Source organism: Dendrobium catenatum, unplaced genomic scaffold (assembly GCF_001605985.2).
Source record: "Dendrobium catenatum unplaced genomic scaffold, ASM160598v2 fragScaff_scaffold_716, whole genome shotgun sequence".
In the NCBI taxonomy this organism is placed as follows: domain Eukaryota; kingdom Viridiplantae; phylum Streptophyta; class Magnoliopsida; order Asparagales; family Orchidaceae; genus Dendrobium; species Dendrobium catenatum.
In genome coordinates this window covers 3,010,169-3,033,887 of record NW_021319178.1, presented here as the reverse complement: position 1 = coordinate 3,033,887, position 23,719 = coordinate 3,010,169, and the positions used below count along the sequence as shown (strand labels likewise).

At 34.1% G+C, this 23,719-nt stretch overlaps 1 protein-coding gene across 1 annotated transcript; it reads right to left on the bottom strand.

Annotated features, from left to right (window-relative positions):
• Nucleotides 1-252: 252 nt before the first annotated feature.
• On the bottom strand, nucleotides 253-23,719 carry LOC110096685 (glyceraldehyde-3-phosphate dehydrogenase GAPCP2, chloroplastic). Its single transcript, XM_020822750.2, has 14 exons — nucleotides 23,438-23,719; nucleotides 23,044-23,138; nucleotides 22,856-22,923; nucleotides 22,711-22,749; nucleotides 18,109-18,209; nucleotides 8,153-8,265; nucleotides 2,795-2,894; nucleotides 2,562-2,708; nucleotides 2,292-2,352; nucleotides 2,095-2,192; nucleotides 1,881-2,023; nucleotides 1,183-1,266; nucleotides 1,001-1,090; nucleotides 253-551 (listed from the first exon to the last, which is right to left on the bottom strand). Exons 1-14 carry the CDS (start codon nucleotides 23,537-23,539, stop codon nucleotides 497-499), a joined length of 1,296 nt encoding a protein of 431 aa, XP_020678409.1. The 5' UTR covers nucleotides 23,540-23,719; the 3' UTR covers nucleotides 253-496.

Below are 23,719 nucleotides of genomic sequence, written 5' to 3'. Positions count from 1 at the left end.
GCTTTAATCTCAAGTGCCATCTGAGTATCCCCGATCATCTTAAAAATATCTTGATCACTCAAAAAGTTTTATGTAAATAACCTTCCAGTTTTTAGTCTAAATAAGCTCATATGTAAATGGCCATCAAAATAAGCTCATACTAATTATTATTTTAAGCATATTCCACTCCCTTAATTTTGATTTCTACTCTTGTTTCACACTGAGGTTTTGATAAAAAAATACACAACAAAAAACCCAACATGACTACACACCTTAAAACAAGATCAAATTTCAATAAAATCCTGAAAGAATAAATTAACTTCCTTATTTTCTTGTTGATACAGATCATGGTATAGAAATTAGAAATCCAGCTTGCTCTTCTCTCCAGTGTTAGGGACCCGGAAAGCAGACCTTGGTATCAAAACTAAAACAATTTAAAGAAGTCGGTTCCTGGAAAATTATTGGAGAAACAAGCAGCAAACATCTTATGCTTTTGTCTCTATTCAGGAATCATGCATTAATTACGAGCGCAGACGAGGGCCATGTGCTCTATCAGATCCAACACGCGGTTGCTGAAACCAAAACAGGATTGCTAAATTAGCTCAAGAACACCGATGGAGAGTTGCATCGGACTCCAATAAAATATTGACACATGAAGAAGACGCTTGGATATTCAATTGGATTTATTTTTTACTTTATATATTTAATGTGTCTGTGGAACTTTAAGCCAAACAACATCAAAAGCACAGCCAAAGTGCAGGTAAAGCGCAGTAAAAAAAGTACAACAAAAGAGCATTCAAAGTGCAACTAAAGCGCAATAAAAAAGCGCAACAAAAGAACAGTCAAAGCGCAGCTAAAATGCAACTAAAGTGCACAAAAAGTGCAACCAAAGTGCACTACACGTGTCAAATTTTAAGTGGATGTTAAGACGTATCTCTACGTCTGGTCTCCGCACCTAATAATTTTCCCAAGAACACAATAAGAATTCAGCAGTAGGGAAGTCATGGCCAAATTTATTTACCTGTAACCCCACTCGTTGTCATACCATGAAACAAGTTTCATGAATTGAGAGCTCAATCCTATTCCAGCCTTAGCATCAAAGATGCTTGACCTGGAAGAAAAAAAGTAGCAGAAGATAAATCAACATCGACAGGTATACTAGCTATTTGGAGAAAGCATAGCAGAAATACACCCCTCATATACCTGGAGTCGCCAATGAAATCATTAGAAACAACATCTTCATCAGTGTATCCAAGGATGCCTTTCAAGGGACCCTCTGATGCAAACCTATTTCACAAATTTTATATCAAAGCTAGACTTCAACGAGGCACAGAATAATTACAAAGGAAAAGACGATTAGATAAGATATGGCATTGGATAAATGGAACACTGAATCTCTTCCGCGCATTTATAGGTAAAATCTTGCACTTTATGAATGATGAGAAGATAAATCAAGCATGACTTTATGCACATCTAAAACAGATCATACAAGATAAAAATAAATAATAATAATAATAATAATAATAATAATAATACAAACAAAAGGAGCAGGTTGAAGTGAATGAAGCAAAAATTGTAGAAATTAATGAGTAGAACAGAAACAACAACCTTAAGAAGCAAATAAATCAGAGGGATGCAGCTGTTCCACAAAAAGCCCAAGGGACTGTTTGTTTCAGGGTTATTTTGTGTCACTTTGATTAAAAGGTCAACACAAAGACGATGATATTATGTGGCTTATGAGAAACTAAGGCTTCGTTTGGAATTGCTTTCTTACTGCTTCATAAAGCAACTTTTTAATAAAAAGTTAAAATTTTTGAACTAAAAAGCTGCTTTAAAAAGCAGTAAGAAAGATGTCCCAAACGAAGCTTAAATAGTGCAAAATGACAGTAAAAGCAAAATACCTTATAGCTGCCTTGACGTCCTCATAGGATGCATCTTTCTCAAGTCGGCAAGTTAAGTCAACAACAGAAACATTTGGTGTTGGAACACGGAAGGCCATGCCAGTTAGCTTCCCATTGAGTTCAGGAAGAACTTTTCCAACAGCCTATAAAAGGATATAAACTTTGCATATGAAACGTTAAAAAATCCAAAAGCCTCTAATCATTTATATCCTACCTTTGCGGCACCTGTTGAACTGGGTATGATGTTCTGACTCGCTCCACGGCCTCCCCTCCAATCCTTCATAGAAGGACCATCAACAGTCTTCTGCGTTGCTGGACACAATAAAGCAAATGTCATGAAATGAAAGTATGAAGCTAATATAGAACATTTCAAATGCCTTTCTACTGCCTGCCATAGAATTCAAAAGAAACCTGTAGTTGCATGTACTGTTGTCATAAGGCCCTCAACAATACCAAACTCTTCATGAACGACCTGCAATATATTAGAAGTTATTCAGCATTTAGTTCAAAAAATCAGGAAGAGAGATTTATGGCAAACATAAATATGAATCGAGACCGAGAAAAGTATATAAAATAAGAATGATCAACAGCTCTCAAAGAATCTTTAAATTATTGAATGCATATATCACTTGATAAAATAAGCCATGTAATGATGCATAATCTTCTATAACAACGCCAAACCTTTGCTAAAGGCGCTAGGCAATTAGTTGTGCAGCTTGCATTAGAGACAATGTTCATGCTTGGTTGATACATTTCCTCATTCACTCCCACAACAAACATAGGTGCATCAGCTGATGGAGCTGATATTACCACCTTCTTAGCACCGCCCTGTAAAGAGTTGCATAATATGAATTAGACGGACAATTTACTTCATAAAAAGAGAACATTACCAACAGCGTAAGCTGTATAAAGACCTTCAAGTGAGCTGATGCTTTGCCCATGGTAGTGAAAACACCTGAAGATTCAACCACATATTCAGCACCAAAATCACCCCAAGGAATCTCTGCTGGATCTCTGAGTAAGAAGAGAATAAGGTACATGCATGATATAATGCAAGTAGAGAAAATCGAAATAATCCCTTTATATACCATAACAAAAACAGTACATTAAATCTATTAGGTCAACTGTATCAAATTAAATTAAAGGAATAAAGAAGAAGTAGAAGAAGAACTACAACGCTTCCTGTTCACGTCAAATCCCATAAAAACACATAAATTTTGGAGACGCAATGTGGCACTGGAATAAATTGTCAGGCACTCATCACCATCATAATCATCATTATTACATTATGCCGACCATTTTGGGTAAACTTTGTGTTTCCTCCTTATCCATTAATTTTTTAGTTAGTCATATGGTGTTATCTGTTATGTTTAATATATGGAAGTTTCAATGGCAACTTCTAACCTAGCACTTTACATATTTATGTATAGATCATGAAAAAGCATTTAGCAGAATAGAATGCCAAAAATCATGCTTACTAAAATTATAAAAATCTATATGAGGGATCAATTAATTGCTCAGGGAGCATTTTTATTTTACATTAACCTATGAAAAGAACAATAAGTTAAAAAGACCGACAAAAATATCTAACCACGAGCCAACTTAGGGGCTGTTTGGTATCAGATTGAATTTAACTTTAGTGGGATTTTGTAAATCCAGTAAATCCGGATTTAGCAAATCCTAATGATGTTAAATACTAAAAATTGTTTGGTATGACATATGTTAAATCCTGAGAAATTGTTTGACAATATAATTCAGGATTTAAGGTGGTTGGTTCATTTGTAAATTAAATTTAATGCGCTTTGAATTTAATTTGCGTGTTAACTATAAGTTATTTATTAATAATATACTTAGAAGCTAGTTTAATCATCAAATAAGTTAATTAATAATTTAATAAATAATTATAATATTATTTATCTAATTACTTATATAGGTATTATTTTAATAGAAATCTCAATACTAATTATAAGGATCATTATTTAATTATTATTTGAAATAGCTAATTACATGAAGAGTTTCACTCTCTAGGGTGTGTAATCAAGAAATTAGCTGCGAATTTGTGGGCTCCGAAAATTCGCGCCCCGCCTCTCCGTGGACCCCTTTCTTTCTTCTTCGGATCATCAAGGAGAGTTTTAAGACTTAAGTTCCGAGGAAATTTTTTAGAAGGCATATTGGGTTTTAATAAGACATCACCCAGATATTTCGCTCTCATTTTGCAAGGACTTTATTATCTGAGTTATGGTTTCCTATAGGCGCAAGCCCCTATAATTAATTACCCCTCCCGACAACGATAGAGAACTTTCGATTAAGACTAGTCATCAAACAGATACATGGTATCTAACGTATAATAACAGCATGTTTAGTTATTTGAAAATTTAATATTTAAAATCGAAAATTTACCATCCTGCATTGAAAGCATATGGTGGGGGAATAATGATGAGCCTGATCCATGGTTCTGTCGTCCTAGGCCATCGTGGTCTCTGGCCAGAGGAGGCAGTCGACCAACCTGACAGAAAGATCCTTCCTTATAGGCAACCATGAGTTGCTTCGTTGAAAGATACCTTATAGACGTGGGGTAAATATTTGTCTAAGGAAACAAATTTAAATCCACCTTAGCTAATAGAGGGATTTATGCCTATCAATTGTATCATATTGATTCATATCTCAATGATTTGAAACCATTGAGGAACATGCTTTCTCTGCCATGACTGTAATTTAGTTGTATCATTTGACGGCAAACCACTCGATTCAAAGGGTCTCGGTCATAACTATTTATCTGTGATGTCATTTGGCGGCGAAATCACTGATTAGAGAACAGGTGCTTTGTCCTTACTAGCAAGAGACCATTTGAGAATAAGTCCTAGTGATATTCTCAACCAGACATTGGCTCTTTCCATCTTGGCAAATTATTGTGGAGGGTGGATGAATTTTGCTTTAAGTGTTTGATGGTTAATTTCAATTTTGAATATCTTAGGCTTTTGGTGGTTTTTAAGTTTTGTATTTTTATGAAAATTTGGGAGGCATTTTTAATATTTGGGGTCCACTTCGGATGTGACTTTCTGTCAGCACGGCCATCATCGGAATATTATTAGGCAAATTTTGTTTTGTTGGTTGTATCTTATCGATTCTGTCTACTTACTAACAGACGATCAGGTTTGTTGTCGGCTTTATGCTTTTATCAATGATTTTTTTCTTATTGAGAGCCTTGAAGGCCTAATATGAATATAAAAAATAAATCTTCTAGTCAACACCATGATTGTATAATTGTTTGATAGTTCGAGCTGTGTCGACTTCTATTTATCCACCTAGAAGGATCGGGCTCGAACTTAGGTTAATTTCATAACCCGCGCAACATCCTCAGACGTCACATGTGTGCGTACAACACACTCGTCGAGGCCCATGCAGGTGTAGGTATTTGCATGCATTTTGAATAATGCATTTGCATGATGTAATCACATGGTGGTTGTATGCTTACAATTTAATGGATGTATGCATCATATTTGTATGTTTGTACTTATATCGATATTTTACATTTTGTGCACCGACTTAATGCAACAATATATGATATGCATGTATAATACAGCTATGCCTCACCTATTTTCTTGCATAATTATAATGCATGCATGTGTAATACATCAGCATATAAATGCAGTACATTTTGTTGTGGCATAATGTATGTTATGACACTGAGTGATGTGTTTGCATGAATTATTATGCCTATTGCAATCCATTTATGGAGGCATTTCAAAATATTTGGCGCTAATCAATTGTACGAGTGTTGCAGATCCGGTGCCATGGTTTTGTACTTCATTTATTGCGCATCGACAGTTCTATTCAATTCTTATCTTCTGCAAGTTGTTATTTTCTTCAGTATTATACTTGCGGGAATATACTTCAGCCTGCAAATGAGATGAATGGCGCATAAGAAGCTTTCCACCTATTGTTTGCAAGCAAGCAGATTTATCTGACGTGACAGCCTGATTTTGCGAATTTGCCGCCTTAGTTTACCAATGGCCTTCTGTGTTTACTACGAATTCCATGATTTTGCTTACAGGTGAATTGCAGCATTTGTCTATGGATCATTTGCTGCTTTATGCAAGTTCATTGTCGTGTACAAACAAGTTTTACTAAGCATTACTTATGGTCCAGCATTATGCATTCAGTAATTGGTGGCTCATGGATTGTGTTTAGCATGGCTCTTCAATTATTGCTTATAAATGGCTCGTAGCGCTGCGCTGCAAGTCGTTCTTTGTTTCTTGCAAATAAACAATCATGTACTGCAAGCTTTACTGCATCTGTCTGTAGATCATCAGCAGACATCCATAAATCGTCAACTTGGCTTGTGGACAGACTGTTGTGTGCATGAAGAATCTCCCATAGTCATCTGCGGACAAGTGGTACTGAATACAAATCTTCTGGTACTACTCGTAGGTAAGCTACTGTACGCATGATGGATCATCAGCTATTGTTTGCTAATGTTACTATAGCTCGTTTGGTGCTTCCTACATGACGAGCTTCCTATAGTAGCTCATAGGATCTTGCATATGCTGCACATTATCCTCCCTCGCTAGCAAGGGGAGTCAGTGTATTTGGTTGTAGGTTGATGTTGATCGTCGATGAGTTGCACTTATCGTCAGTTTCCTTATGTATATTGATGGCTGAGTTGTTATATTCATCCATCTATCTTTCGCTGTCGCCCATAAGCACTCACAGGTTTCTTGTAGTTGGTTGTAGGCGAGTTGTTGTGTGTCATAAATTCACACTCATGCATATAGGCAGGTTGCCCACCTCGTTATAAATCTCCCACATACACTAACAAGAGGTTGTCACAACCATCGTGTACCACGTATGCCTTACTCACAAGCATATCACTGCATTCATTACAATCTTCTAGCATATACTTGTAAGAAATGTTATTTTTTATGCACGCTTGTATTTCTGATTAGCATGATGATTTTCAACATTTATTAGGATATCTCCATGTTATTGATTGTGAGCGCATTGTATGTATTCCATTTGATTTTATTTGCAAGCCAATTATTCTTGAAATGTTCATCCGCCACAAGTCCTTTCTCTCATGTTTAACTTGGTTATTTTGTAAATCATAGATTTAGTTTAAAATATTAGGTTATGTTCCTTGTAATGGTAGAGTCAATTCTTTGTGATTCATTCAAGTTCAAGTCCTCTGCATTTAGTTCAAATTTAGGTCCTCTGTTCTTTAGAAACTTCGACAGCCTCCCATCGTCTCCCCTATTTAAAAAAAAATTGGGGAGCTGGGCCTTCCCTACCACGCTACGAGAGCGCGTAGGATAGGTGTCGGGTGACACCGCGGCCGTAGTCTTCAATCCTACCACGCTGCGAGAGCGCGTAGGAGTCTTCGAGGTACCTGTTTGAAAAATGCGCAATTTTATTTTCTCGCAGGCACCAAAGCATGTACACGGATACTTAATTTTGTCCTCGTCATGCTACGAGAGCGCTTAAAGGCCTACTTGGATCTTGTTTGTATTTTTTTTTTTTTTCTTTCTATAATCTATAATTTTGTAAAACCTTATTTCTTTTTTTTTTAAAGAAGGGGTTTCCATAACTTAAAGTCAAAAAAGGTCAGAATATATTTTAATATCCACCCGTTTCCATCTTTTATTACACAGTATTGGTAAATTAAAGTAAATTAAAAAAATAGATAGCATTGTTATCCATCTATCTGAGCAATTATTCTCGATTGTTTAACTCCAAGCATTTTCTGATTTATGCTAAAATTTAGAAAGTATAAACATTAAACCAGAGAATTTGAAAAAAAAAAAAAACTTAATCCTCTCAATGTTTTTTGAGGAATGTTAATTGCAAGCTATATGTCCTAAAGCAAAAGCAAATTGGAAGCACTTTGAGAAGGAGCACTGGTACCCCTCAACTGATATACGAAGTTCTCAGTACCAAATGCAAGCCTACTTCATGGATAGCTAAACCCTTAGAAAGACCAAATAAGTTTTCTTCTCATGCTAAAAGCAAAATCATAGTTCCATCTGCGCCCAGCTGATTGGAACTATAATTGTCAGATGACAAAGAATTTCAAAATAATGTATAAACCTGCTATAAAGTAAATCTTCTAGCTAGGTCATGCATATATGGTACAAGAGGCTCCTGCCGTGACTAATGGAAAGATTGATATATGCAGCTTAAACCTAGCCTCAAAAAGTAACAGCTAAAATCTTCCATAATTTTGGCATGTGACTTCAAATTACATTGATATTCATAGATGAAAGTTCGTTAAATACCTTTTACTGGTAACTGCAATTCTTTTTCCGTTGATTTCCAGGGTGGACTCGTCCACAACCTTAAGGGTCCCTTTGAATACGCCATGAGTTGAATCATACTTGAACATATATGCCTGAACAATAAATTCTATAATCAAGGTTTTAACTTGGATAAAGCATCAATTAATGCGCAGAGATTAATAGATTGGCTAGCTGTTCATGTAGCATGTCAAAGAAACATGTTTTTTGTTATCGCTGCATGTGATGGAAACTTTGTATAATTTTCAAATCAATATGGAGCAAAGTTTAAAAATATTTAACAAAATAGAATCAAATGTGATATAAAAGTTTATATAAATTATTGAGTCCTGTGGACGAGTCTTTCTCAGTTAAGTTCCCCATAAAGACACCTGAGAATTTTTCCCACAATCCAAATTGATAAAAAAATATTTAGTCAGATGAGGGCACCAAAACATAAATAAATTTGGAGCTTAAGATTTCTTGTGGGCATGCGCCCACATAGTTATCTACCCCTCCCGGAGGGGCTCAGTGAACTAAAGATAACACAGCTCCAACTTCAAACACTAACTCTATAAAGTTAGCACTCTCGAAGTTTTATGCTCCACCTTTGTCTTTTGTATGAGACAAGCACAAATGGATAAACAAATGATAAACTCTATCAAGATCTTATTTTTTTATCATCTAAGGTTGGCTCTAGACCAAAGATTGAAGGGGTGTGATTGTATTATATTGCCCAAAGTGGTGTTGGTGGAAAGCCTTTTGGATGTGAACTTGTGTTCACGTGTGGTTGGTAAAGTTTAGTGGAGTTTAAAGGAGTATCTTGATGCAGGGAACAAAAATAGGCGGTGGTGCTCCCTGATTTGGTCAAGAAATCGAGAAGAGATTTAGGGGTTATTTGGCAACAAGTAAGATTTAACTTTAGTAGGATTTAATAAATCCTGTAAATCTACATTTAGTAAATCTTAGGTATAATAACTCTTTAAAACTGTTTGGCAAGATGGTTGTTAAATCTTGTGAAACTGTTTGACAACGTAATCCAAGATTTAAGGCGGTTAGTTAATTTAAAAAATAAATTTATTGTGTTTTGAATTTAATTTACGTGTTAAGTATGAGTTACTTATTAATTTCAATTTTAACTACTGTCAACAAGTTATAATGATAAATAATATAATTAAAAGTTAGTTTCATTATCAAATAATTTAACTAATAACTTAATTACTAATGATAGTACTAATTATCAAACTACTTATTTAGATGTTAATTTAATAAGTATTTGATATCTAATTAATTAGTTAATTATTTTTTGAAATAAATAATTATTTAACTAATACTCCAATTAATAAGTTAATTTATTATTTAAGTGTTATTTAATTTATTTTAATTATTAATTATCTCATTAATCACTTAAGTGTTCTACAACTCATTAATTACTGATTATTATTTACATTGTTAACTATATAATTAATAATTTCTATTTCATATTATATTAATTAGGCTAATTATATTAATTTTTAATTATGAATTATATTAAGAAACACTGTTGTTGCCAGGTCCCAAGTCCTAGATGAGAAAAGTGGAGGATTGTGTTAGGTAATCGACAGCCAGCGTAAAACTTGTCGAATAATCATGACATGAATCCTTTAAAAAGGGAAGAGCTCATAATAGTAAAAATAGTTGGTGGTGAAATCCAAATGTGCAAGAAAAGATAAAAAATAATAAGATTTGTTATAAAAATTTATTTAATTGTAAAAATTGTGATAATTGGGAAAGTTATAAAGAGACTCATAAGGAATCTAAGAAAGCTATTTGTGATGCAAAGAGCTTAGCTTTTAATGATTTTTATAATAGATTAAATACTAAATATGGAGAAATATATATGTATAAGTTAGCCAAACAAAGAGAAAGTAGTAAAGATTTAGTTCAAGTGAAGTGTATTAAGGATGAAGATCAAAAAGTATTTTTCTTAAAAGATGATATTCAACAAAGATGGATGAAACATTTTGCTAAGCTTTTTAATGAAGAATGAGTAAATACGATTGACTTTAGTAGCACCCTACATGAAAATAAAGATTTTTATTTTTATCGGCGCATTAGTAAAAACAAAGTTAGAGAGGCTTTAAAGAAAATGAAGTGTGGAAAAGTTGTTGGCCCTGATGATATTCTAATAGAGATGTAGAAATGCTTAGAAGATGAAGGAATTTCTTGGCTTACTAAACTTTTTAATATTGGTTTGAAGACTAAAAAGATGCTAAATTAGTGGAGAATGAGTGTGTTAATTCCTATTTTTAAGAATAAAGATGATGCACAAGAGTGTGTGAATTATAGAGGAATTAAGTTGATGTGTTATACTTGAAAACTATGGGAGCGAGTTATGGAGCGTAGGTTACGGCGTGATATTAATGTTTCTCAAAATCAATTTGGATTCATGCCGGATAGGTATACTATGGAAGCCATACATTTATTGAGATGTTTGATGGAGAAATATAGAAAGAATAAAGAGGATCTACATATGATATTTATTGATTTAGAGAAAGCATATGATAAAGTTCCAAGAGAAGTGTTATGGAGAGTTCTTGAAAAGAAAGGAGTTAATAACACTTATATTCAAATCATTAAAGATATGTATGCATGAGCTATTACTTGTGTTCAAGCACAAGGTGGTTTGACCAAGTATTTTCTTATTTCAGTTGGATTACATCAAGAATCAACCTTAAGTCCACATATTTTTACTTTAGTCATGGATGTTCTCACTAGACATTTGAAAGATGATGTACCTTGATGTATGGTTTTTCCTGATGATATTATTCTTGTTGATAAGACTAGAGAGGGAGTTGAAAGTATACTTGAATTATGAAAGAGGGAGTTGAAAGTATACTTGAATTATGGAGGTCAACTTTAGAGTCTAAAGGTTTTCGCTTCAGAATATCTAAAACTGAATATACATAGTGTAATTTTAGTAGCAATAGGCCTAGTGAGAGGATTGTGACTTTGGGCAATCAAGTCATTAATAAGAGTACATGTTTTAGATATTTTGAATTTATTGTTCAGAGTGATGGTAAAATAAATGGGGATATTATCAACAGAATTCAAGTTGGATGGTTGAAGTGGAGGAATGCATCGGGCTTGTTGTGCGATAAAAAAGTCCCCCTCAAACTTAAGAGAAAATTATATAAAATGGTGGTGAGACCTGCAATACTTTATGGTGCCAAATATTGGTCATTAAAAGAGAAGCATAATACTAAGTTAAGTGTTACAAAGATGAGGATGCTTAGGTGGATGAGTGGCTTGACCCTTAGAGATAGGATACAAAATGAGCATATACATGAAAAGGTTGGAGTAGCTCCGATGGAAGATAAGATTAGAGAGAGTCGCCTTAGATGATTTGGTCACATTAAACGAAGGCCTTCCGATGACCCGATTAGGAAAGTTTAGGTATTAGATTTAACTTATGTTAAAAAAGGCAGAGATAGACCTAAAAAACTTGGTTATAAAATATTAGAAATGATCTTTCTTTATTAGATTTAAATGAAATTTTGACTTTTAACATGACACAATGGCGAAAAAGGATTCATGTAGCCAACCCCACGTAGTGGGACAAAGGCTTGATGTTGTTGTTGTTGTAGCTGTGCGAATTATACTAAGAGTTATTTATTAATTACATTATATTCTTGATTAATTTTAATTAAACTAGTTGAATTAAATTAATTAATTCCTATAGGCAACGCCTACCAATTTCAAGAATTTCTCTACTATCTTCCTATAGCCATAAGCCTAAGGTTTGCTTTTCCTCTTCTCCAGCAATTTGATTTCACCTATGCTTCATGTAAGAGAGAGAGTTTTGAACAAATCACTAAAAAACTTCGTCGCCTCCTTTGACGACATTTCTTCCTATCGGATCGAATCATTGTTTAAAATTGCACAATATGAGGCTCGCCTTTGCGCAATTCCAGTGAAAAATGTCTCGAGGCTTACGCCTCGAATTTCTTTTATGAGGCTTATGCCTCAACTTTGTTGAGGCCCGCCTTGATGCTCTCCTCGCCTCACTGGTTGTGCAATATGAGGCTTACGCCTCACCCTTATATATATATGTGTATATATGTGTATATATATGTGTATATATGTGTATATATATGTGTATATATGTGTATATATATGTATATATGTGTATATATATGTATATATATGTGTATATATATGTGTATATATGTGTATATATATGTATATATGTGTATATATATGTATATATATATATATATATATATATATATATATATATATATATATATATATATCTCATAAAGTAAAGCCCCAAAAATCACACTTCGTGCACCCCCAAGTCGCAGCAATTTTCTCTCAACCTTTAGCCCATCGCCTTCACCACAGTCACCACCGTCATAGTCATCGTCAATGATCACTTAAAAGCCGCACACCACCGCCACCTCTAAAAATTTTGGAGTATTAATCTCATCTTTATGTTGATGAAATACATTTATGAAATAGTAAGATGCCTGAAATAAATGAAGAAGAAGTATATTGAGAGGCATTGGACTCCACAGGATAAGACATGGGAGAAATTAATTTGTTATGATGACGACTCAAATAAATATCCCCTCAGTGATGACAATACATATGATTTTTTAGTTGTTGCCAACTTTTCAGTCATTTTTAGAAATTAAATGTAGATAAGGAGCTAAGAAAGAAAGAATTTGAAGATGAACTTAATGTTATATGATACTTTTATGCAATTTCTATATTTATTTATTTATTTTTTTCTCATGTAATATTTATATTTGAATTATATTTCATGCAATTTATCACTAAACACTTTATGTCTAGTGCAATTTTTTGTTTCATATGTCATTATATTACTTCATAGTTCAATAGAAAGATAATATGTTATCTTTCAATATATTATTTGGGTATTATATAAAAATTTACTTTTAACATTTATTTACACTTAACGCAATATATCATTTTGAGGCTTACGCCTCAAAACGCCTTGAGGCTTACGCCTCGCCTCAAGAACAAAAATGGCACAATACCTAATTGCGCAATTGTAAACATTGGATCGAATGTCATGATTGCTCGTTGTTCTTCTGTCATATCATAAGTAATGACGACGACGGGAGGGAGGGAGCTCATTGTGAAGGTAATTATTTTCTCCCTTTCGCTTCTTCGGCATCCTGTAAGTCATGTTGCCAAACAGCCCCTTAGTGTGGCTATGTGGCTTTTGATGATGAGTGATTGGTCTTGGAAGATGCTTAGAATGTAGATGAAGATAACTATTTTATCTCACAAAAAATAGGCACTTAAAGCGCTAAACAGCAAGCAAAGAGAAGAGAATTTCTTCACTAAAATTTTTTATTCAAAATTAGAAAATTACAATGCATATCAACCTATATTTATAGGCATTACAAGACCTTGACCTACCCTCACTTCAAATAAAAGGAGAAAAATTTTGGAGGGAAAAAGTAAGTTCGGTCATTAAATGCTTGAAGCGATTCTAATATGATTCGAATACAACTCTTTTTTCATGCAAAATAAATTAAGGGATCATAGCTAAAACATGGTTCCAAGTTGGAAAATTCAAATGTAAATAAATAAATAAAAATTTACATTGAAATAAATCTAAACTTGGGCTTGGTCGTGAGCTTCATGGACTTTTTTGCTGGCTTGAGTTTTTGCTCTTGTTCTTGTAATTAGTCCAATGGGATGATTTGATTTAACCATTTAATGTGTTACGTCATTAAGGCAATTACCTAAGTGATGTTACTACAGACATTAGGTTAGGGAGCTTATTGCGAAGAATAACATCGAGCCATTAAGCTTGATTTAAACATTTGATGTGCTACATAATTAAGGCAAGTTTCACTGGTTCAGAAACCAAATTTAAGATTTAGAGCTTTCTCTTTTTTTAGCTTCCTACAATTTAAAGAATTTTATATTATTTTTAAAAGAAAATTCACTCATCATTTTAAGAGATTGCACGAGTTTTTTTTTTTTTTTTTTTTTCCTTTGAATTTTAAGGATTTTTAAGTTTTTTCTTCAATTAAAATCCAACTTTCTATAATTCCATAAAAAAAACTAGGGTATATTTACAATCTTGTAGAGAATCCTTAGATATGAACATTAAGAGTCAATGGGGCATCTGGGAATTCAAGATTCACGAAGAAACACATCATACAAATATTGCTATGCAGCAATTCGTTGACATGGCATGTCTAGAAACTACAACAAAGCATTAACATGGATGCACATTGATGTTGCATGCCCATGTGGGGCTCGGAGGATGTGTGGCACTCTCATGGCAATGCCTCATCACGTTGAATGGCAAACATGCATACAACTCCCTTCATCTTGATTTAGTATCAATAATGTGTCAGCTGTGTAGGTTGGGTCATTGACCCATGCATATAAGAAGTTCATCAAGCCCATCTTACCATAAGGCATGCTGCAGGTATGTCCAAATGATCTGCCACTGATGAGGATGTAATTGAGTCAAGCAGGCTCAAAAACATCCAACTCAATCTCTAATCCATCAATTATCCTTGAGCTTGAACTCAAGCTTGAGATGAGCCTTCTGACAAAGCTATAGCTTGAGCTAATCGAGGTAGTCGAGTGTTAAGCTTCTTGAAAATCCAAGAAGGGCGGACACCTTTAGAGTAGGTGTAGACTCCAAGAGAAGAAGAGATAAATCAGAATTTTTCGTTCCATGATAAGTCTTTACAACTAAAGAGGTATTTATAATACTTAGGTAGATCAACATGTCACTAAAGAACTGGTCTACCTAAAACAAGTAAAAAAAAAAATCTAGACTAGTGTTTTATTACATATGTGGACCCATTTGTCATTCATTTATGTTGTCAAAATTAAGTTTTTGTCATTTGTGAGTTGTGGAATGTGTTTGTTCATTTTTTGTGGTAGGCTTTCATAGTTGTTGGTTGTCCCGTCATGTTTGTAGCTAATTCTTCACATAAGGATTGTATAATTTTCGAGCCACATACAATATGTTGATTTCTAACACTCACATCGCCATGAAAAATAATCTTGTCCTCAAGGTTGAGAGAAGAAAAAGACGAAGAGAGGGCTGCAAAATTTTCGCATGTGGATTTCCAATAATTGTAATTCTTGATTGGTTTGCATGGTGCATAGGGCACTTCTGCTAAATTGGCATTTTTCATGGTGTAAAATTGATGGAGAATGAGAAAAGATGGTGCCCAAATAATGCTTGAAAACAAGAATCTGAAACTGATGTTATCTTGAATGCTGTGGGTGTATGAAAGGAAGGTCGTTGGCTAGGAACAGATGGCTGCTGTTGTCAATGCCAAACCGAACAGCTGGACATGCTGGTTTTGTTAAAAAAACTGCAGGGGTGCGACTGAAATGGAGGGTCGCTGTTCTTGAAAACAGCAGTGCCAGATGGCTTATTGTGCTAGAAAAGAACGGCTGCAACAGGAGGTTGATTTAACAAGATGTTTGTGTGAAGACTGCTACTGTTCTTGGTGTTCTTGAACAGGAAAATACAGCCAAATCAAAGACTTCTGCTGTTCTGGTGTGAAGACTGCTGCTGGGAACGTATGATGAAGTTGATAATGTTGTGAAGATGCAGGGAACATGAAGAGGAATAATATGTAAGGTTAGTTTGCTAAGAAAAACATCAAGAAGAGGGCAGGAAAGCCTTTGGTAGCAGAATCTGGAAGCTGGCAGCCAGCCGGAACTGCACCGGACTGCAGGAAATTGGAGAAATGCAGGATAGCAGGGGTGTAGGCGGGGAGGTAAGATGTTAATGCAACGAGAGCACCATTTGTTAAGCTTCTGGGAAATCCAAGAAGGATAGGCACCTTTATAGTATGTATAGACTCCAAGAGAAAAAGTGGGAAAAGAGATGAATCAGAATTCTTCATTCCATAATTACAACTAGAGAGATATTTATAATACATAGGTAGACCAACATGTCACAAAAGAACTGGTTTACCTAAAACAAATAAAAAAAGACTAAACTAGTGCTTTATTACATATATGGACTCATTTGTCATTTATGCTACCAAAATTAAATTATTGTCATTAGCAAGTTGTGGAATGTGTTCATTCCTTTTCTTAGGTAGGCTTTCATAGTCATTGGTTGTCACGCCATGTTTGTAGTCAATGTCGCATTTGGATTGTACAATTTTCCGGGCCCACACAATATGTTGATGTCTAACATTGAGCCAGACGAGCTGCTCCTTAACCTTGACTGGATCAATGAGTAGATTCCATCCACATTCGTAAATTTCACCAGCTCTATAAAATATAAAATGTGGAGAAAAAGGATAAACTAGATAAGGAGTTCTGCCTAAAAAAAAAATGGAGATAATGGCATCCATGACAATGTGGAACTAACAACAAGAATATGCTTTGGGCCATCCAACAGTGCAAAAGATTGTAGCCTAAAGAGGAGAATTTGATGGAGAAGGATAAGAATTGGGCAAGAGAAATTAAGGGCAATGCCTACAGCTGAAAAGGGCAATGCCTACAGCTAGGTGACAAAATTGGGGGCTGCAAGAGAAATTAAGGAGCTTTAGGATTTTTTATTTATTTATAATTTCAAATAATCACCTAACATTTTAGATTTATAAATTTATCATCATGAGTTGAGGAAGCTAACGAGCTGAGTCATACATAGAACAAAATTGAGCTAAGTTTAGCTCATCACTCAAGCTCAACTAGCCGACTCTTTAAGCTTGGCTGAAGTCCATTAAAGAGTTCAGCTTGAACTAACTCACCAACACCACTAGCCCTTAATGGATAATGAGAACATATTTACAATTGGCCACCAGGATGAGATGATAAAAGTTGGGGCAATATGGCCAAGGAAGGTTATAAACACAAAGGGGGTCAAGCACAAAAGCTCATCATGGAGTTCCGCCAACCCATGTAATTGGCAACAAGGTTCTACCAACCTTTTGACATTTCTCAGTGCATTGAGCCTCTATGGAGACTAGAAAGAGGATTTCTGTAAGTTGCAAGATGGAGCTCAAGGTGGTTGAAAGATTTGTCATAAGAGAGGAATGAGGAATGTGCCACTATCATGCATCAACGTGGAGAAGTTGGCATCAATTTTGTGGTGACATGGATTTGTTAGCAACAGGGGAGTAGGCGATTGCGATCTGTACAAAAAAGTAAAATGAGAGCTCCAATACATGTTCTATTATATTTTTTAGCACCTTTTTAAAATCACTTGAGCTTCAGAAAAAAAAAAAGTTAGAAAAATTATGCCTTTTATTTTCTAGTTTCCAAATTAACCTAGGGTCATAGGCATTCAGAGGAGTAGCCACCCAATGAGGTCTTATCGCATTCATTTTCCACAAACAAGAAACATAATGATGCAAACAATGGACAAAGTTGTGCCCATTGAGTTAGTGCCCCGTGATTTCGAGAATGGGAGGCCTTCATTCCACTTGATGTTGCTAGTGAAGATAGCACTAAGATTAGAGGTAACTTTAGACATCGAACTCTCCAAGCTAGCCATGCAATGCTTCACCATCTATAGATTTAAGTGAAGCTCTCCCGCCTTGACGCCATGTTGAAAACATATTATTTACTAGAATCGTCCATCAGATACAAGAGGACTATATAGCCACTACCACCTTCCTGCGATTCTCGTTTACCTATCTTATTTGATCTACGTAGAAAGGATGAGTAACTAGACCAAATCAGCCTCCAACTAATCACAGCTTCCCTCAATTTATTCTGCACGAAATGAATAGAAGGAAAAACAAATTGAATCAAAGTTATACTTTGACAGTCACCTGACCTCACCAATCCCTAATTACACATATAACTAAATCAGAAGATTGTAAAATTAATACATAAATATTAAACTTAAAAAAAAAAAATTTGCAAAATTAAATTCTCAAGTTTGCAGTTTCAAATCTCATCCATTCCATATATGGATAGAATAGGAAATCAACACATACCATATATCTAGCATCAATAAAAGGATCATTGACGGTCACCACCTCAGTATCATCCCTAGAAGCAGCAATGCGTAAGACCAACCTTCCAATACGACCAAAACCTGAAGATTTCGAGAAAATTAGTACAAAAAATAAAAAAAGTCTTAGTATCAATGTTAAAAATAATTGAAGGTATACCATATTATCCTAAGAAAGTGCTTATGTGACTTTAAGATACAAATACTAATAGTGGGGGCATGTCTAGAATAGGTAGATGTGCATTGAAACCAATACGAGCTATCAACAAAAGTAACACAAGCAAGTTTTTCCATTAGCACAACAATCTTAATGGATACTTTTACAAACACCTGCATGGCTTTTCATGTTAAAGTTTGCTTGAAACTATGAGAAATTGGTACAAGATAATTTTCCCTCAAAGCCAATTGAATCACTAAATACAAAAGAGAGTAAAAACAAAATCCATTTATGTAAAACAGGTCAATTTGATAGGATTTTCACATAAATATATGCAATCCATCACACACAAACCTTGACTGTTTTTTAGTTCAGTATTGAAGAGTAGTGATCAAGTGAGTCACTATTTGGTATTCATACCAAGCATGTGCAAAGGAGAATGATAGTTTAGGCTCCTTTAGGGGAAAATTAATGGAATTAATAGATATTATAATTCTTAGGAAGATAAATATTTTGTGCATTCAGGAAACTAAATGGATTTGAGAGAAAGCCAAGGAGATTGATACTTTAGGATATAAACCATGGTATTCTGATAGGAGTCGTACTAGAAATGATGTAGGTGTAATTATAGACAAGAGTTTAAAGGATAATATTATAAAAATTAATAGAATTGAAGATATAATTATAGCTTTAAAGATGGTTGTTGATGCTAAGATTGTTAATATTATAAGTGCTTATGCTCCTCAAGTAGGTTTAGATATGGGTCCAAAATTAAATTTTTGAATGACTTATAAGAATTAATACAAAAGATACCTTTTAAAAAAAAATTATTGGAGAATATTTAAATGGACATGTTGATAGAGAGGCAGATGATTTTAAAAACATTCATGATGGCCATGGGTTTGAAACGACAAATGAATGTGGTAAGACCATATTATATTTTTCTTTAGCTTATAATTTTTTAATTGCTAATACATTATTTAAGAAAAGATATGAGCATCTTCTCACTTATAAAAATGGATATAGTAAAACACAGATTGATTATTTTATTATAAGAAAATTAGATCGTTTAGATTGCAAATATTGTAAAGTTATTTCGAGTGAAAATTTATGCACCCAATATCGATTATTAGTTTTGGACTTTAAGATAAAGGGGCAGAAAATAAAAAATAAAGTAAAATAATTTTCTATGATTAAATGGAGCATTTAAAGAATATTAATAAAAGTATTTTGAGAATAAGATTTTAGATCTTAAGATTTTGTTTGTATATGAGGATGTTAATGTTGTGTGGGAAAAAATGACTAGTGATATTAAGATTATTGCAAAAAAATGTGCTTGGAGTTAAAAATAGTTGGTGGTGGAATTTAAATGTGCAAGAAAAGATAAAAAAAATAAGAAACTTTATTATAAAAATTGATTTAGATGTAAAAATTCTGATAATTGGGAAAGCTATAAAGAGACTCATAAGGAATCTAAGAAAGCTATTTATGATGCAAAGTGCTAAACTTTTAATGATTTATATAATAGATTATATATTAATGAGGGAGAAAGATATATGTATAAATTAGTCAAACAAAGAGATGGGAGTAGTAAGAATTTATTTCAAGTGAAGTGTATAAAGGATGAAGATAAAAAAAATATTTTTCTTAGAACATGATATTTAACAAAGGTGGATGAGATATTTTGTTAAACTTTTTAATAAAAAAAATATAAAAATATGATTGACTTTAATGACCTTAACACCCTAAATGAAAATAAAGATTTTTGTTTTTCTCAGTGTATTAGTAAAATTGAAGTTAGAGAGGCTTTAAAGAAAATGAAGTGTGAAAAAGTTGTTGGACCTGGTGATATTCCAAAAGAGATGTGGAAATGCATAGTAGATGAAGGAATTTCTTGGCTTACTAAACTTTTTAATATTGTTTTGAAGACTAAAAAGATGTTAGATCAATAGAGAATGAGCGTGTTAATTCTTATTTTTAAAAATAAAGGTGATGCACAGGAGTGTGCGAATTATAAAAGAATTAAGTTAATGTGTCATACTTTAAAACTTTGGGAGCGAGTTATGAAGCGTAGGTTGCGATGTTATACTAATGTTTCTCAAAATTAATTTGGATTCATATCAAGTAGGTCTACTATGAAATCCATACATTTATTGAGAGGTTTGATGGAGAAATATGGATAGAATAAGGAGGATCTACACATGATATTTATTGATTTAGAAAAAGCATATGTAAAGTTCCAAGAGAACTGTATGTAGAGTTCGTGAAATGAAAGGAGTTAATAACGCTTATATTCAAATCATTAAAGATATGTATGCATGAGCTAGTATTTGTGTTCAAACACAAGGTGGTTTTTGACCAAGTATTTTCCTATTTCGGTTGGATTACATCAAGGATCAACCTTAAGTGCATATCTTTTTGCTTTAGTCATGGATGTTCTCACTAGACATTTGCAAGAGGATGTACCTTGGTATATGCTTTTTGCTGATGATATTCTTCTTGTTGATAAGACTAGAGAGGGAGTTTAAGATAAACTTGAATTATGGAGGTCAACCTTAGAGTCTAAAGGTTTTCGCTTGAGTAGATCTAAAACTCAATATATTGAGTGTAATTTTAGTAGTAATAGACTTAATGAGGGGATTGTGACTTTGTGGCAATCAAGTCATTAATAAGAGTACACGTTTTAGATATCTTGAATCTATTGTTCTGAGTGATAGTGAAATACATGGAAATATTATTAGCAGAATTCAAGTTGGATGGTTGAAGTGGAGCAATGCATCGGGCGTGTTATGCAATAGAAAAATCCCCCTCAAATTAAGGAAAAAATTTGTAAGATGGTGGTGAGACTTGCAATGTTTTATGGTGCCGAATGTTGGCCTTTAAAAGAGAAGCATAATACTAAGTTAAGTGTTGCAAAGATGAAATGATTGGCTTTACCCTTAGAGATAGGATATGAAATGAGTATATACGAGATAAGGTTGGAGTAGCTCCAATGGAATATAAGATTAGAGAGAGTCGCCTTAGATGGTTTGGTCACATTAAATGGAGGCCTTCCGATGACCCGATTAGGAAAGTTGAGGTATTAGATTTGACTTATGTTAAGAAAGGTATAGGTAGATCTAAAACTTGATTAGAAAATATTAGAAATAATCTTTCTTTATTAGATTTAAATGAGAATTTGACTTTTAACATAACACAATGACGAAAAATGATTCATGTAGCCAACCCCACGTAGTGGTACAAAGGCTTGATGTTGTTATTGTTGTTGTTGTTATTCTAACAAATTATTTGAGTAGGTACTTACATGCCCATGCTAAAAATAATTAATAAGATTAAATTTGATATTTCAATTTGGATTATATTCCTAATAATACCTATGGCAGTTCTCTCTGACAATGCGTAAGCATGAGACTTTTCTTGTTTTTGTGGCACTATTGTGATGGCTATCTCACAAGCTAATCCAAAAGACTTTAACTATTTCCATATATTATTATACCTAATGGGAGCTTCTACCAATTTTAATTGAAGCAAATCCACGAAAGCTTCTTTGATAATGTTTGTTTATGGGGAATCTTCTCAATCTTATGACAGCTTTGTGGTTCCTAGGTACAAGCTTCTCTTGGGCTTCTCCAACTTCTCCTATGGTTGATCCGAAGGTTTCTCCTTTTGTCGCTAATCCAAAAACATTGTTGATTATATAGCTTCTACTGTGGCTATTCCAAAAACCATATCCTATTCTTAAGGCTAATGAGTATGGATTATGTGGTGTCTATATTAGCATGTCAATGTCATGAACAAATTTCTTATTTTAGATGTAAAGAACCTTGTTGATGTACTCTGAGATTATTATCCTTATTTTTAACACAATGCATTAAACAATTCATATCATGATTCTCCCACAAGTTTTACACTAATTATCGACTAACTAATACAACCCTCCACTTTTCTCATCCAGGACTTGAAACCTGACAACAACATTGTTAGATGAAATCACAAGTGATGAAGAAAAAATTATGCCCTTTTAAAAACTAAAAAAATAACAATACATAAAACAAAATAAGTCAAATTGATGCAATGGTGTGTATTTCAGTTAATTAAAAACAAAGGGCGGTGAAACCAAGCAAAATCAAACCGTTTCCTTCTGAAATATTAGCATGCAGAACTTCATGTTGAGCAAAAAAACTAATTCTTATGCATGGCATCTGATGTGACTTCCATCAATTGATCTCATGTCATGTTTCCCCCAAACTTGATTTTTTTAAAACTGAAAGCCTAAGTTGATGGTGTGTCTATCCATGGAGAAAATGCAATAAAACCACAAGTTGACTAAACAAGCAAAGCATTTTCCGCATTCAAACATGCTGTTCCTCCCGCATGTTTCACTTGAGTAAGGATGGGCAGGTGTGACAAGATTGATGAAGTACGTACCATTGATGCCAACCTTTGTCCTCCCATCGGTTGGTGATCCTAATCATAGAAGGGGTTAAAAGGAGAAATATTTTCCCATCACATAACTGAGAAAGATTTAATAAAAGAATTTGCTCAATAGCCAACAAAACTAAAAGATGATTACTTGGAACAACCGGAGGTGCTTCGGTTGCTGTAGCTTTGGTAGGGTGAAAGCTTTTTTTCGTAGATGTCCTGTAAATCATAAAATATAAATACATGAGTATATTAGGAAAACTCAATGAAAAAATCTTTAGATGTAAAAGGATACCATAAAAGCTCATTCTGAGCATAACAACTGGGAAACCACTTAACTGTGTTGAGGCCACACCCGACGAAAGCGTAGAACATAAAGTACTCGAACGGATCCGAGCAGAACAGGCGCTAGATCTACTAGTCCGACAATAAAACTAACCACAGATAGAATAAAAGTATGGCATCAAAGGGGAATGAATAAACTTCTTTTTTCTTTTGAAATTTTATCAAATACGCAATTTAGTAAAATGTGTGTGCAAGACAATGTAATTATAAAGACAGGCTTGAAAAAATCGGATGATTGATGTTACTTTATGCCGATGAGCATCAGCAGGTCGCTTTAGGCAAAACAGAAGGAATCAAAAAATAAAAGGGAATATAATCCCGCCTTAATGTACACGTAACCTGAAGTAAGAACGCGTAAAGTACAGCCAATGAATATAGAAATTGATACCTTGAACGGCTCTGGAGCTCGAGCTCTTGAATCCGAATGGAAGTAATCGCCGTAAGCATGGGGAGGAGGAGTGGCGGATCTGAGGAGAGCGGAAAAAGCCATTACCAGAGTTAGCAGTTCTCTCCCCTCTTTCTCTTCTTCCCAAACCTGCGCAGAAAACCCTAACTACACACGTAGAGGGGCTGAGCGAAGGTCGGTGGAATGGCAGCTAGGCGGGATGCGCGCCGTATTTATAGCTGTGGTGCTTGCGGGTCAATTTCTCTTACGAGGCGGAAATCTTGA

What these genes read in the sequence shown, in the direction of transcription:
- LOC110096685 (XM_020822750.2), bottom strand. Translation starts at nt 23,539, where the DNA reads ATGGCTTTTTCCGCTCTCCTCAGATCCGCCACTCCTCCTCCCCATGCT. An exon ending in AGCACCTCCGGTTGTTCCAA is followed by an intron (nt 22,750 to 22,855) that starts GTAATCATCTTT and finishes TTCTATGATTAG; the next exon opens with GATCACCAACCGATGGGAGG. An exon ending in GTTCAACAGGTGCCGCAAAG is followed by an intron (nt 2,024 to 2,094) that starts GTAGGATATAAA and finishes ATCCTTTTATAG; the next exon opens with GCTGTTGGAAAAGTTCTTCC.